Below are 14,709 nucleotides of genomic sequence, written 5' to 3' on the forward strand. Positions count from 1 at the left end.
TTATTTTTTCATATAATATAGCTCATGAAAGGTCATTTACCAAAATTTTAGAAGATTCTTAATTTTCTTTCTTTTGTTTTGGGACACAAATAATACCAATGCAAACATTAGGTAAAAGTCCGAGTCAGCCTTTTCCCGCCATATTTTAAATCTCAAATATCTCGAAATGGAGGTCCATGACCTATCAATATTTTTAGCTTATTTTTATCCTTAAAGAATGCTCTACCAGCTTATAGTATCAATTTTAAATTCTTGATTTATTAGTTTCCAGCTAACCTCACCTAAGTACATCCTTAAAGCAAGATAATCTCGAGAATCTGAGATATTCCTTGATGTTTAGAATAAAACGATTGACGTGAGGGCATGGCCCTGAGTCAATGGTATAAGTCTACAGATTGCTTAAAAGCAATCGTATCCCAAAAACTACAATACAGAGTCAACCAACAGTTTCAGCATTCTTATTTGAAGATCTTGTCCTGTGGAAAATTTTTGCAATTCAAGAAAGAGGAGAAAGATGCAAAACTCAGATTCAAACTCATAAGTTAAAAATAAACTGACAACACCTTGGCAAAAAAAGAAAAACAACATAGACAATTTAAGACTGAGCAACACAAAAAAAGGATGATCTTGGATGATCTAGAAGGGTAAGCAGATGTGACACCTGCAGTAGGTCTTGTCTCTTGCTAAAAAATTTTGCTATTTAAAATTTCTAGCTTTCTATACAAGATACAAATGACAAATCAAGTATGCTGAAATGACAAATCGAGTCTGGTGATTTGTAAAGTTGCTTTCAATTTTTTGCTGCAAAGCTTGTTTGATTAAAAGCAATGATGAGATAACAAAATTTGCATTTTCAATATATGGCTTTACAAAAGGTACATACGTGTTTCTCTTTTCTCATATTTTATGTAGATTGGTTTTCCTGTTTGAATTATGTTATACTAGTAATTTTTAGGGTCCTTTAAAGCTTGTGTGTTGAAGGCCGTACTTTGATCTATAATGATTAACTATTTAAACATTGTGACTTGGATGGAAGTTGTCTCATTGGCACCTTATACCACATTTTCTTATTTGTATATAAAAATGTTCATACATGTATATCAAAGAAACAATGATTGTAACATATTTATTATTCTGTCTGATTTTATATATATGTTTAAACACTCAACAATCATTCTTACCTGAAATAAAATATTCTTAATGAAATTAGAATTAACAAATTAGTATACTTAAATGCATTAATGAAAACAAAATAACCTTGTATACCTCAATAAAATATAAGATCATTATTTAGACATAAATTATACTCGTCTCAAAATCAAAAACCATAAAAGATTATTTCATTAAAGCAGAAAAAAGATATTTTATATTCTTAATCTTTTACCCTGGTAAAAACCACAACATTTTCAGATATCTTTAGAGAACAAATATATTATAATACCTCTACCTATTCATCTGAAGATATTGATGGCAATAATTTGAGCTCAGTCTTTATCAACTGGTTATCTGAACGGGAATGTATTTTTACTCACTGCTATAGAAATTGAATATAGAATATAATTTAATAAAAATAGTTTGATTGTATCTTATAAGGACATCTGCAATTAACAATAAAGTCAACATTGAAAGTTACTTTGAGTGTAAAATAAGCACTTCACGAATTCATGCTAATTATTTTTGAATTTGTCCATCAACTTTTAAAGCAGTTCTGTCTGTTAGTCCCTGTAATATTCCAAAAGTTACCTAATGGTAATTTCAATACCTTTAAACCATGAATGGTATCATTGCTTCACAAATATAATTTAAATCTTGTATAATACATGTACCTCTTCCAATACATAATAATTGCCTTTTTCTGAATTTTAAATAAAATTGTGTAAAAACAATGTTTTTTGTTTGGTTGACTGGACATAGAGTGGTGGGTGCATATTCGCGATGGACACAAATTCGTCATTTTGCTATTCTTTCTGTAAAATGTGTGTGCCTTTACCCAGTACTTTCCTAAATAGATAGTATAGGCTTTTTGTAATGTTCGAACGGTGGATATTCCTCTTTACCCCATTTCCAAGGTTTTTCCCACTTATAATGGAATACGCAGGTGTTTTTAAACAATTTTTGGCTATTATGCAAGATTTATATGACAATCATGCGCAGTCTTCAAGTAAATATTTGTGAGAAAAATGGTAAAGAAATGATCTTTTAAGCTTATTCATTTATTTACAAACATTCGTTTTTATGATATACCAGGATAATGTGGATGGTCATATCATACATTGTGGCGAAAATGTGTCCCCCATGGTACACGAACAACTTGATTTCCTCTTGAGTTTGTGTTCATCTTTAGAACATTTAACCAATGTTTTGAAGATAATTTCTTTATCAAACAGTTTTTTCATATATAAAAATTTCTGAAACCTAAATAAAAAGTTCAAAATATTTGAATGTATGTCGGATGTAAGGAAAATTGAATGAATTATGCGGTGAATTTGGGTCACACACTCTACCAAATTTGATAATGTATCTTGAGTTTGTATTTGTTATAATAAACAATCTCCTTATTCGTCTTAGCATGTTAATTTTTAAAGACAGAGGAAAAACAAAATACAAAGTTTCCATCACAGATCTGTAAAGTCACAGCAGGCCTTTTTATGTTGTTAACATTGTGTAGAAACGCTGATTTAGTTTGCTTGACTGAACATACCAAAGTCAATACAAAAAATAATTATCACAACAATAACAGTAATCTTTGAAAATCTAGCCACTGTCTCTTGAATTTGTATTTGTCATCACAAGCAATGTTCTTAATTGTCTCAATGTGTAAATGTTTTAAAACAGAGAACAAAATATAAAGCTTCCATCACATATCTCTTCAGGTGGCCTATTATGTCACATGATGATGTAGTAGTATACTTGTACTTCGGTTGTTAAATTCAAACTACTTCTTTTTTCTTTTTCCGCCTCCATCTGAATTTTTTACCACCAAGTAAATGTCTATTAGACGGATGGTTTAAAGCTAATAATACTGGTCCGTGTAACAACAACGACATACTGTGTTCTGAAAAAATGTATAAAAAGTTAAATAACAAAAATATCAAAATTCTTAGGAAAATTCAAAACAGATGTCCTTATCAAATGGCAAAATCCAAAGCTCATACATTGTCAATAGCTGCCTGTTTTCAATATTTCACAAATGTCATGTATTAAATGCACATTTTGGTATATTATTGTCTGATTATTTGATACTTTGGTACTTTTTGGTACTCCCTTTCACAAGTACTGTTGTCCAGGAACCTGTTGTTCAGTAGTTGTCATTTATTGATGTGGTTCATAAGTGTTTCTCGTTTCTAGTTTTTTTATATAGATTAGACCGTTGTATTTAATGTTTGAATTGTTGAACACTAGTTACTTTGGGGAGGCATTTTAAAGCTTGCTGTTCAGTGTGAGCCAAGGCTATGTGTTGAAAAAGAGGGACGAAAGATACCAAAGGGACAGCCAAACTCATAAATCTAAAACAAACTGACAACGCCATGAAACCGCCATTAATGGTTTACTTTTTATACAATGTGTTATTTCTATCTATAGTTGTATAGCTGTGCATTAAATCAGAATTTCAAATACTATGAAAAAAAAATTAGAAAATTTAGCTGTGTTTTTATCAAGTTTACTAGTGTATAACAATTATACATCTGTATCTGACTTAATAATGTATTTTTACATTTTGCTTCTTACCTTCAAGCATTTCAAATGTACTATAAAGGAAATCTTTTCTAATGCCAAACAAGATAAAAAGACTACAATCAATACAAATGAGGTTCCAACAGGGTCAAACCTGCACCCTTGTGGCCTGATGTTTCATTTTAGAGGAACTGTGACCTTTAATGCGTTGGTAAACATAAACCTGTCAATTAGCTTTAAGGCACTTGGTGACTTCTGGCAATCTTTAAACATAACTTGTGACTTAGCAGGGTACCCAAATGGAGCCCCTTCCAAAACATATAGTTTAAAAGCATTGACTAGTTCATTCTATAAGTAATATAACCTAAATTGCACTAATATAGTTTTCAATTCTTGTTGATTCAATTATTTTCATAGGTACCAATTTTCGTGGATTAAGGAAAACTTGCATTTTTGTGGATATTAAATTTTGTAGTTTTGTCGAAGTCTAACTACAGGACTTGAGGATATCTGATTTATGTTAAACATTTAATTTCGTGGTGCACCACCTAACATTGAAATCCACAAAATTTGGTATCCCACGAATAATAATGCATCCACAATATGTGCTTTTTTTTTTACAACTTACCATCTACTTCTTTACTTATCTGAGTCCAAGATTCTAAATAGTTTTCCTTTTCATCTCTCTTTATTCCATATGGATTTAATCCCCTACTTAGACAAGACTGCAATAGAAAAAAACACTTTTGAATTACTGACAGCTGAATGCAGAGGCATTAATTACTTAAATAATGTTAATATTCGACTAATTTTGCTAACTTCATTCTGTTCTTCACTTAAAATTTCAATCACAAAATCATTTATAGATATTATTTTGACATACATGTAAGTTGCTAACGTGTTGGGACCATCATAAAAACAAGAATGTGTCCATAGTACAAGGATGCCCCACTCGCAATATCATTTTCTATGTTCAGTACACCATAAAATTGGAGTCAAAAATCTAATTTGGCATTAAAAGTAGAAAGATTATATCATAGGAAACATGTTGTACTAAGTTTCAAGTTGATTGGACTTCAACTTCATCAAAAACTACCTCGACCAAAAACTTTAACCTCAAACACACAAAAAAAAAAGAACATATATAGTAGATGGGGCATAAAAATATACAAGGCTCATCAGAGCTACAATTTTGCAGCTAGCTTTTGCCATGATCTTTCTGTGTGCTTCATCAAATAAAATTATTAATTTGAACTCTAGCAAGGCAGAAATCCAAAATCAAAGTCTTGCTAGGAACTATTTACAATTTCTCTTACATCTGTGTTCAATGATTCTTTATAGTGTAAAGTAATTTCAGTTTGAAATAACTTTTGGGGTAAACATTTTCAACAATCACATAACCCCATGTCAACAAAAACAGTCTTGATCCACTATGTTATCTTACCATGTTGATATCCTCCTCTGTCATAGAGTTAAAACCTTCCCTAACAATTGCTCGGTCTGTATGAAGTACCAACAGTCCTTCCTGAACTAACTTTGATCTTCTTAATGAAAACCCAAATGTTTTGGCGAGATGTCTCTGAAAATGTATGTATTTTTTTATCAATTTGTCAAAACAAAATAAAAGCATGAAAGTTGATATTGTAAATTACTAAGAGTGAAAAAAAAACTACAGAAGAGACTTGGTCATGTCAAGACACCCTGATTGGGTTTTTTTTTGTATCAACATCAGTATAAATTTTTTGAATGCATTGCAATTTTGTTTAAAATAAGTGAAAGAGTTCAACAGTTACTGTATTTTTTCTTCTTAAAAAATCCTAATCGAAAAAAAAAATAGTGAGGAAACAACACTTATAATAAGGAATGCATTCATTTCTACATTGACATGCTTTCTCGTCAAATGATTTGTTAAAAGTACTGAATTCAGGTTTTTTCTTGTTCATAAAACCTATACAAACTTTTACACCCTAGTTAAAATATTCATCCCATATTTGACTATTAATTACCATTCAATGTGTAATAATCATAATGAATAAAACATGATGTTCCATCTGCCATTGCAGGTATGGAAATGCTATAGAGACATATACTTAAATTACTTATATAGTTCTTGAAGAAAGAAGATGTTTTTTTTTTTTATTAGAATAAGACCCAATATTGGTTCCAGATGATAGACATTATTATTTAATATGTCTTTTGATTGAGTTAAGCCTTTTCAATTGATATTGTATAGTATAGTGCGTCTTTCTATGTTGTGAAGTTACACTGTTGTTTCAGATAAGGGTGAAGGTTGGTACCTATTAAAACCTTTAAAACCACTGCATTTGGTTGCATCTATAATGGTTTAATTTTACAAATTGTGACTTGGATGGAGAGATGTCTCTTTGTCAATAATACCACATCCTCTTATATCTTGACTATCATAAATAAATTCTCTTTTGTAGATATCCAACATTCTTGCTTAATGAATCCACACGGTTTTATTAACTTACAGAATAAGCAAATGATAATTTCTCTGCCTTAAAGTTATACGTCTCAAATACTGGCTTTACTTCTAAAATTTCTTCAACTGTTGGATGCAAAGAATTTTCTAGCTGAAAATATAAAAGGCATTCAAGCTTCTTAAAAGTATTCAACTTTCATGGATATAAACAAAAATTTGGAAACTATATATAAAACAATAACAGTAATACTATTGTCAAACAAAAATGTCTCAGTGTTAAAGGTTTCCTTTTTATAAACAAAAACTAGGTTGGTAGTAAATATGCTTTTTTTATATCTTTATCTTTACATTTATTTTTTTTTAATATATATCTGAAAATTTTAAATTTTCAGTACTAAAATTGCCAATAAAGTCTAAGTGTAGGAGGCATTTTGTGTCTAAAATAAAAAGGTCAGTAAAAAAACCCTCAACTGAAGTGTTGATGTTTTATTTTGGACTAAACAATTTTTAATCTAATGCAACAACGTTTGTTATTTTTATTTTGATTGGATAACATTACTAATTGTCATGGCATCAATTGTTTTCTGTCAGTTTCATTAGACATGTTAGAATGGAGATAACAATATTGTATTTTAAGCTCCGATGGCATCATTAGTGATTTGATGGTTGAAATACCTGTTTACTGTCTCCACTTACGTGTCGCCAGTAAACTTAATTTTGTGACAATGAAATCAACAGTTGATGCTGTCGGGGGTTAAAATACAATACAGTTATCTCCTAAATTATTTACAGGAGTCAAATGTAAAAAAAATCTATTGTTTCTAATCTGCTTGTCATTCCTAAGTACCTTTAAAAACATTGAACTTTTTCTCCATATTGTTCAGGTACAGACATTAGAACTTGTTTTTTTAATGAGCATCTTTTTTCCAAAAATTATTAGCATTTCTGAAGCAGGTCTTTTCTTCTTAATATATAAATTCCTTACCATATGAATAAAAGTATGTTTTTTAACTATTCAGTCGATGTTAATTCTGTGTTATGTTCGAGATAAATCAATTTTGTAATATGTATTTGATCCAGATTTTACGTCAATTCTATTAGATGTACTTACTTTTTGAAATATTTGCTCCATTTTTAGTTTATATTCTGTATGAGGTATATGTCTACATGCTATTTCCATGTGATCTAGAATTATTGGCAAATGTTTTATTCTGTCTATATGTCTTTGTTTGTATACTTCTATCTTTATTTCTTCTGTCCAGAAATGACTTGTCAATAATAATTTTGGATAAAGGTAACTAAAATAAAAAGCATTAAATTGAGTGAAATGTTTTAAAAGGGTATTGGTCTCCCTTGACCACCAACTGGAATTAAGCTCTTCATTTCAAGTACTTTCTGCTGAAGGGACACCTGGAAAGTTAATGTCAAGAAATCAATAAGGGTTATAATTAATTCTGGACTTATCAATATATTATAGAATACTAGGAGTATAATATAAGTGACATAGAAATAAGTGATAATTCATCCATTCATTCCTTTACAACTTATACATGTCATAAGAGGGATAAAACAATCAACAAAAAGAAGTGTTCATAGGACACCATGCTAAGTTTACTACCGGTATGTTCAGCAGTGCTAAACTCTTGGCATCTGTGAAAAAAAAACTTAATTTGCACACATTTGTTTTTAGTTCAAATCGTAATGATTATTTGTATTAATTGATGTTTCCACAACTTCACAAACTTAAAAGAAAACTTCAACATTAATATAGGATGAACAGAAAACAGAATAGACTGAAAGAGTCAAAATTCACTAATATGAAAACAGTCTATGTAAATATAACTTACGCTACCGGTAATATGGTAGGAAAGATAACAAACGCACCAGGCATCATAGCTACTACAAGCATGGGGGCTGCTTTTATCATCTGACTTGGCATCTACAAAAAAATGATAGAAAAATATTTGCAGATCTGCTGCTATTATTTTATTCATGATAATTCTGTTATAAAAAAATCTGTTCATTAATTGGTACATAAATAAGGCCTTTAGCTTTCTATTTTTACCTGATTTACATTTGTCATTTTAGGGCCTTTTATAGCTGTCAGGTGTATCATTATATATTAACATTAAGGTTCCTTTGAAGAGAAACTATATCGATTAATGCACCTGACCAAAGTCAGGATCCTGATGTTCAGTGGTTGTCGTTTGTTGAAGTAGTTCATAGATATATAAGTGTTTATCATTTTCTCTTTTTTTATATAGATCAGACTATTTGTTTTCCAGAATTGTCTTACACTAGTCATTTTGTGGCCCGCTCTTTTTTAATATGAGCCTAGGCTCCGTGTTGAAGGCTGTTCTTTGACCTGTAATTGTTAATTTTTTATACATGTTTGACTTGGAAGGAGAGTTGTTTCATTGGCACTCATACCACATCTTCTTATTTATATTTAAGGCCATGCAAAAATGATTGTTGGTTTCCCCTAACCCTGCTGTTTTTACCATCCGTGTCATTATTATTTTTTCTCTTTTTTGCAGATGAAAAAAAAATAAAGAGTTTATCGTCTGTGTTTCAACATTATATTTCTCAATTCTCATTTTATCAGTTTCCCATAGATTATACCAAAATATAGAATGTGAAACAAAAACAAGCTACAGGTTAACAACAACATTCTCTGTAAAATGAAAATCATTTTTCATAAAAAAAAAAAAAAAAAAAAGTTTTACCAGCCTGTCAGGCCTTGGTAATTTTCACATGTTAGGGGAAACCAACATTCATTTTTCAATGGCCTAAGGGTATTGATTTTTTAGACTACTCCACAGAGTGAAGTACATTTTTACCTTCAAAAAAAAAGAAAAGAAAAATTTAAAAGCTGATTAGAAAGATATAAATAAGGACCTGTACCTGTTGATAAATCACAAGTTCTTTACGGGAAAATGTATGTAGTTCCTTGCTGTTATACCAAATATCTTTACTAACTTGATAATATGTCTTTGTATCCTCCAATAAATCATTAAATCCTTGAAAAAAAACATATAGTTCTAAAAACAATTATCCAATAGCCATTTTCAGAGATATAAAATAAATCAACTAAAAGACAGATAGCTTTTTTTCTTTGTATGTTCATTTGATTAGTAAGGCATAATGTTTGAGCTGCTGTCTTATTAATTTAAATCATCTTTTTGATTCTGAATTGAATGATTGCTAATTATATACATCTGACAGCAACACACAAATGTATAATTTCCTCAAATGTTTAGTAGGAATTTGTCCAAGGGTTTACCTATTTGTTTTTATTGCATTTGCTTGAAGCTTATTGGTTATGCAACCCTTCATCATGCATGGCCTAAATGCCCTGTTATTGTTTTTGTTGATTTTAGTTGGTTTTTTTTAGAATTTCTGTCAAAACAATAGACCATAAATGGCAAGTGATGCATGATGACAACAGCTAATACTGAATTCTTGTGGTAGCAGGCAAAAAAACAAGAAAGATAACTCCTGAACTTTTAAAGTAAGAATCTGCTATAAGACATGAGCAGAACTTATCAGTGACCTCACAGTATGTAAGGAGAAATTATCAAGTTGACTTTCATCAAGCATTAAATTTTCCATCTGTTTATAAATATTGTACATTGTAAATATAATATTGGTTACTTCAAATAATGTGAATCTGAGGTGAGGTCATTTTCTACACCAAATGAACAAGAAGGTTTGCATTGTCTCATGTGGCTGATAATTTATGATGTCAATGTGCAGAAAACCTAACAATCTTTACATCTTTATCCTCTAAGCAACAGAAAACACAGCAGAATTTAATATTGAGAATGTACATCTGAAAATGTTTGTTTTTAATTCATCTTATGTGAATCTTCAAATTATTATAAACTTACCAACTTTGAAAGTCTTGTAAAATTTAAATGCTGTAGGATTGTTAGTTTCAACAAAATTTTCACATTTTTCAATTGTCTTTACAAATTTGTTAACTAAATATCTCTTCAATCTACCTGGAGGTCCTAGTGTGTCTTGTGGATGAGAACAGTAATACCTGAAATTAACACAAATAAGTATCTTATAATATTATAGAAAATGTTTCTAAAATCCTGTCAATATGAATTGCACCTTTACTCCTCAGATTATTCATTGATATTACTTTGTTTAACTGAGATCATCCATTGATTTTGTGAGATTCACAGTGCTTAATCTTTGGTTTTTTATAAAGTAGTGTTTTGTGAACTGTTTTTTAAGTTAGTCTTTGGTGTTGCCTTTCTTCAACTTGTGATTTTACATGATCATTGACAATAGCTCTTTTGTGTTTTCTCCCTTTTTTACATTGTGTTAACAATCATTCAAACATGCATTTTACATCAATTGAAAGGTAAGTATGACTTAAATGCTTAACATGCTCAAAGAAAACTGTTCCCCTAATCTTGCAATACCCGTCAATAGAATCATCCTCTTCTGTTACAGATGAAATATGCAAAAATGATTGCTGTGATTAGCAAAAAGGTGAATTGATGACAACTTGCCCCACTCTTTTTCGACTTACTTGCTTCGCTTATGAAAAAGGGTAAAATCAATTTAAATTTACATCTGCTTACCTGCCCCACTTGTGAAAAGGGTTAAACTCTTGGTTTATTTAGTCCTGTCAACTGGGAAAAAATGACTGGCATATGCACTTATGAAAAAGGTTCAAATCTCCCAATACAAAGGTCTGCTAAATGGCCCCATGAATAAAACAATAATTCATCCAAACGCATTCATCAAATATAAATAAGTGGGGCGACTACGTGGAAAAGTGGGGCGATTTGGTATTGGGGTGATAATGGTAAAGGGCGATTTGTCTTGATTCACAGGTTGTATTTCATATGATTATGAATGTACTACGATGACAGCTAATTCAAATCAGAGAAATGTTTACATAAATGGATTCTTGAAATAAATTAACTCAAACCGGCGAAATATTTTTCTTCCGTAAGTTATTCTTGACAAATCTTTAAAAGATTGCATGGTTTTATTTTTTGTCCCTTTTAAATACACCTTTTCTCCCTTTATACAAGAGAGTGTTCTTTAGGTATCATTTAAAACCATAAAAACCTTTGATAAAACAGAGCATACAACGTCCCGTTACGGAATTTTGCACGTTCTTTACAATATTTATCTTTTTCATATCATGCTTTTAATTGCCGCTTTCAACAAAAATGACTGAACTCATTTTGGGGCCTTTTATAGCTGACTATTCGGTATGGGCTTTGCTCATTATTGAAGGCCGTACAGTTGTCACAGAATAGAAGTTCCTTCATAATATAAGTTCCAAAAGGAAGAACTATTCTGGAATATTATTTCCATAGGAATAAATATTACAGTATAAGTCCCTAACGGAATAAATGGTATAGAATATTTGGTCCAACAAGAATAGGTATTATGACATTGTTTATAACAAAGTTTCCAGTCGAACTTCTGTTAGGCGGAACAAATATACGTTGACACAGTGACATATAGTTGTCAATTTCTGTGTCATTTGATCTCTTGTGGAGAATGGTCTCAGATCATCCCATTGGCAATCATACCAAATCTTCTTTTTTCAAGCTCATCTGTCCCAAAGGGCGAAGTGGTATTTTCTCATCACTTAACGTACGTCGTCTTTCGTCCGTCGTCGCCGTCGTCCGTCGTTAACCTTTAGAAAAAAATTTGTACTCTGAATTTACTGGTCCAAATTCAACTGAACATGGCCATAATCTTCATTGGAGTATCTACTTTTTAAAATGTGTCCGATAACCCGGCCACCCAACCAAGATGGCCACCGTTGCAAAAAAAAACATATGGGTAAAACGTAGATTTTGGCTTATATCTTTGAAACCTTTTAGAATTTAGAGCAAATCTGAAATGGGGCAAATATGTTAATCAGGTCAAGATCTATCTGTCCTACAATTTTCAGACAAATCGGACAACCGTTGTCGGGTTGACGGTGCCCCTGAATTGATAATATTAAGGAAATTTTGCATTTTTTGGTTATTATCTAGAATAATATTATAGATAAGGATAAACTGTAAACAGCAATAATGTTCAGCAAAGTACGATCTACAAATAATTCAACAAGACCAAAATAATCAATTAACCCCATAAGGAGTATTTTTTTACAATTTTTTTTTGTAATGTTATTGAAATCTTTTACAAAAGTAATCTTCTCTGAAACAATGGAGACAAATATATCCAAACTTGGTCACAATCATCATTAGGATATCTAGTATAACAATGTGTTCCGATGAACTTGCCTGCCAACCAACATGACAGACATGGCTAAAAATAGAACATAGGGGTAAAATGCAGTTTTTGGCTTATATCTCTGAAACTAAAGCAAAAGTATAACGGTTGCATTATTTCATGCATCAATTGTAAATAAAAATATTAGGTGAGCGACACAGGTTCCTTGGTAGTCCGAGATTACTCTGGCGTCCAACGGCTGTTTTGCCAGACAAGCTGGGGCCGTGGGACGTCAGAGCTCGTCCCATATCAAAAAATGGATATTTGCCCACCCAAAATAGATGCGCTGCTTCGTCGCTTCTGATGCCGACTGACGGCCTTGGAATTATATAAATCGGGCATCAATCTGTTCATTTTTCATTTATCTCTTCATTTATGTAAGTTTCAACTACCTGCCAACCTTTATTTTTCCATATTTTAACAGTTTTCACAGTGACCCATCGATTTCGGCATTTTGACTTTCACTTTCAAATGGACGTCAAGCTACGAGAGAGGTCGTGGTCTCGAGACTCAAAATATGCAAATATTTATATTTTTTCACCTCCTTTATAGGAGATCGATGTTTAACATTTAGTAGCCAACCACGATTTTTCACCTCCTTTACAGGAGATCGGTATTATGCAATTAGTTCCGACCACGTTACAATCGGAAGCTCTCGGACATTTAGATAACTTGCATCGTAAATGAACGAGGTGTTACATTATGGTCATTTGCATAAATCATCACTGTTTTCTCGTGGTCACTTGATTATCTTTGAAAATGAAAGGCAAAATGCCGAAATTGATGGGTCACTGTGAAAACTGTTAAAATATGGAAAAATAAAGGTTGGCAGGTAGGTGAAACTTGCATAAATGAAGAGATAAATGAAAAATGAACAGATTGATGCCCGATTTATATAATTCCAAGGCCGTCAGTCGGCATCAGAAGCGACGAAGCAGCGCATCTATTTTGGGTGGGCAAATATCCATTTTTTTATATGGGACGAGCTCTGACGTCCCACGGCCCCAGCTTGTCTGGCAAAACAGCCGTTGGACGTCAGAGTAATCTCGGACTAGTTCCTTGGAGCCTCTTGTTTATATTGATTAAGTTGATTCATGAAATTCATGTTTGTGCTCATGATAGAACGCAGGTAGGTCATGGATTGTCAAAATTAGGAACTACAATGTTTCTAAGCACCAAATTAAATCCCTGTATGTCTGCCCGTTCATGTTACCCCGTAGATTATACGTACCCAGCTTACAACAGTATGTCAGAGAAGCAACACCATACTGTAACACCACCAGCACCAAATTCAGTCGTTGGGCAAATGTTGTTTTGGTCATAGACAATTTTATTCTCCCGCCAAACTCGTATTCGGTGGACTGGTGTACTGATCGATTTTTTTAGCCAGCTTCTCATGTTCAAGGGCTTGATGTTTATTAGCCCATTGAAACCTGAGTATACGGTACCTGGTTATCAGGGCACTGGGTCTCTTGACCACAAGACGTGCTCTTAGGTTGCATCAATGAAGTCGACGGATAAATGTGCGAACACTTACACGACCTCATCGAGGCCAGTGGTGTCTAAGGTGCGGAGTAAAAGTCAATGAGTTGGCTTAAGCACGACGGGTAGTTAAACGGGGTCTTCCGGACCTTAGTCTATCATTTACAGTTCCTTTGTTTACTAAAAGTCTGTCAATAACGGTGTGAATAACATTGAAATGGTTACATATGCTCCTAGTACTACTACCGTCATTTGACATGTTTGACATGCCAATTACTTGCCAAACATTCAGCCACAGATAACTTACGCCTTTACTATGCCTTCGTCCCCTCTGGATCGGCCTAGACTTAAACATCATTTTGTTATTACTTAATTATTTGTTCGCTGTTAATAACAAATATTGCCAGTTATATTTCGGTGGTGCTTAATTATGCCTTGCAATGTTACGCAAAGACTTGATGAAGGTCAAATTTCACCTGTACGCATTACTTGTTAAAGTGCAGATGACCTTTAATAAAAAGTTGCTTGGCGGGTTTATTGGAGTTCAATCTTTTGGATCGTACTGAATTAGCTGGGATGTAAGTTAAGGCAATTCATCACATCACAAAATAATAATTTATTCACAATAGTTAAACAAATATTGCCAGTTATAGTAAGGTGGTGCTGAACTTTTGGTGGACTGTAGGTACGTGCAGTTTAAACATATCTAAAACATCATTGTGACGTGCTATTAATTATACACATGCAATTAGTAATTTGATCTCCGACTATTATTGTTTCTCCTTCTCATAAATACATGTAAAATCTTGATCGGAGACAACTCGAGTATTTAAATTATTTAATGCCCG

At 32.1% G+C, this 14,709-nt stretch overlaps 1 protein-coding gene across 2 annotated transcripts; it reads right to left on the bottom strand.

Annotated features, from left to right (window-relative positions):
* Positions 1-1,139: 1,139 nt before the first annotated feature.
* On the bottom strand, positions 1,140-11,184 carry LOC143073652 (LETM1 domain-containing protein 1-like). Of its 2 annotated transcripts, none has more exons than XM_076249342.1 (9): positions 11,037-11,170; positions 10,009-10,163; positions 9,023-9,138; positions 7,966-8,057; positions 7,230-7,416; positions 6,168-6,269; positions 5,120-5,254; positions 4,304-4,400; positions 1,140-3,055 (listed from the first exon to the last, which is right to left on the bottom strand). In XM_076249342.1, the coding sequence occupies exons 1-9, from the start codon at positions 11,123-11,125 to the stop codon at positions 2,931-2,933; spliced, it is 1,098 nt and encodes a 365-aa protein (XP_076105457.1). In that variant the 5' UTR covers positions 11,126-11,170; the 3' UTR covers positions 1,140-2,930. The 2 variants fall into 2 exon arrangements, with proteins under 2 accessions (XP_076105457.1, XP_076105458.1); XM_076249343.1 differs by having other exon boundaries at positions 1,142-3,055; positions 11,070-11,184.
* Positions 11,185-14,709: the final 3,525 nt, after the last annotated feature.

This window comes from Mytilus galloprovincialis, chromosome 4 (genome assembly GCF_965363235.1).
Source record: "Mytilus galloprovincialis chromosome 4, xbMytGall1.hap1.1, whole genome shotgun sequence".
Classification (NCBI taxonomy): domain Eukaryota; kingdom Metazoa; phylum Mollusca; class Bivalvia; order Mytilida; family Mytilidae; genus Mytilus; species Mytilus galloprovincialis.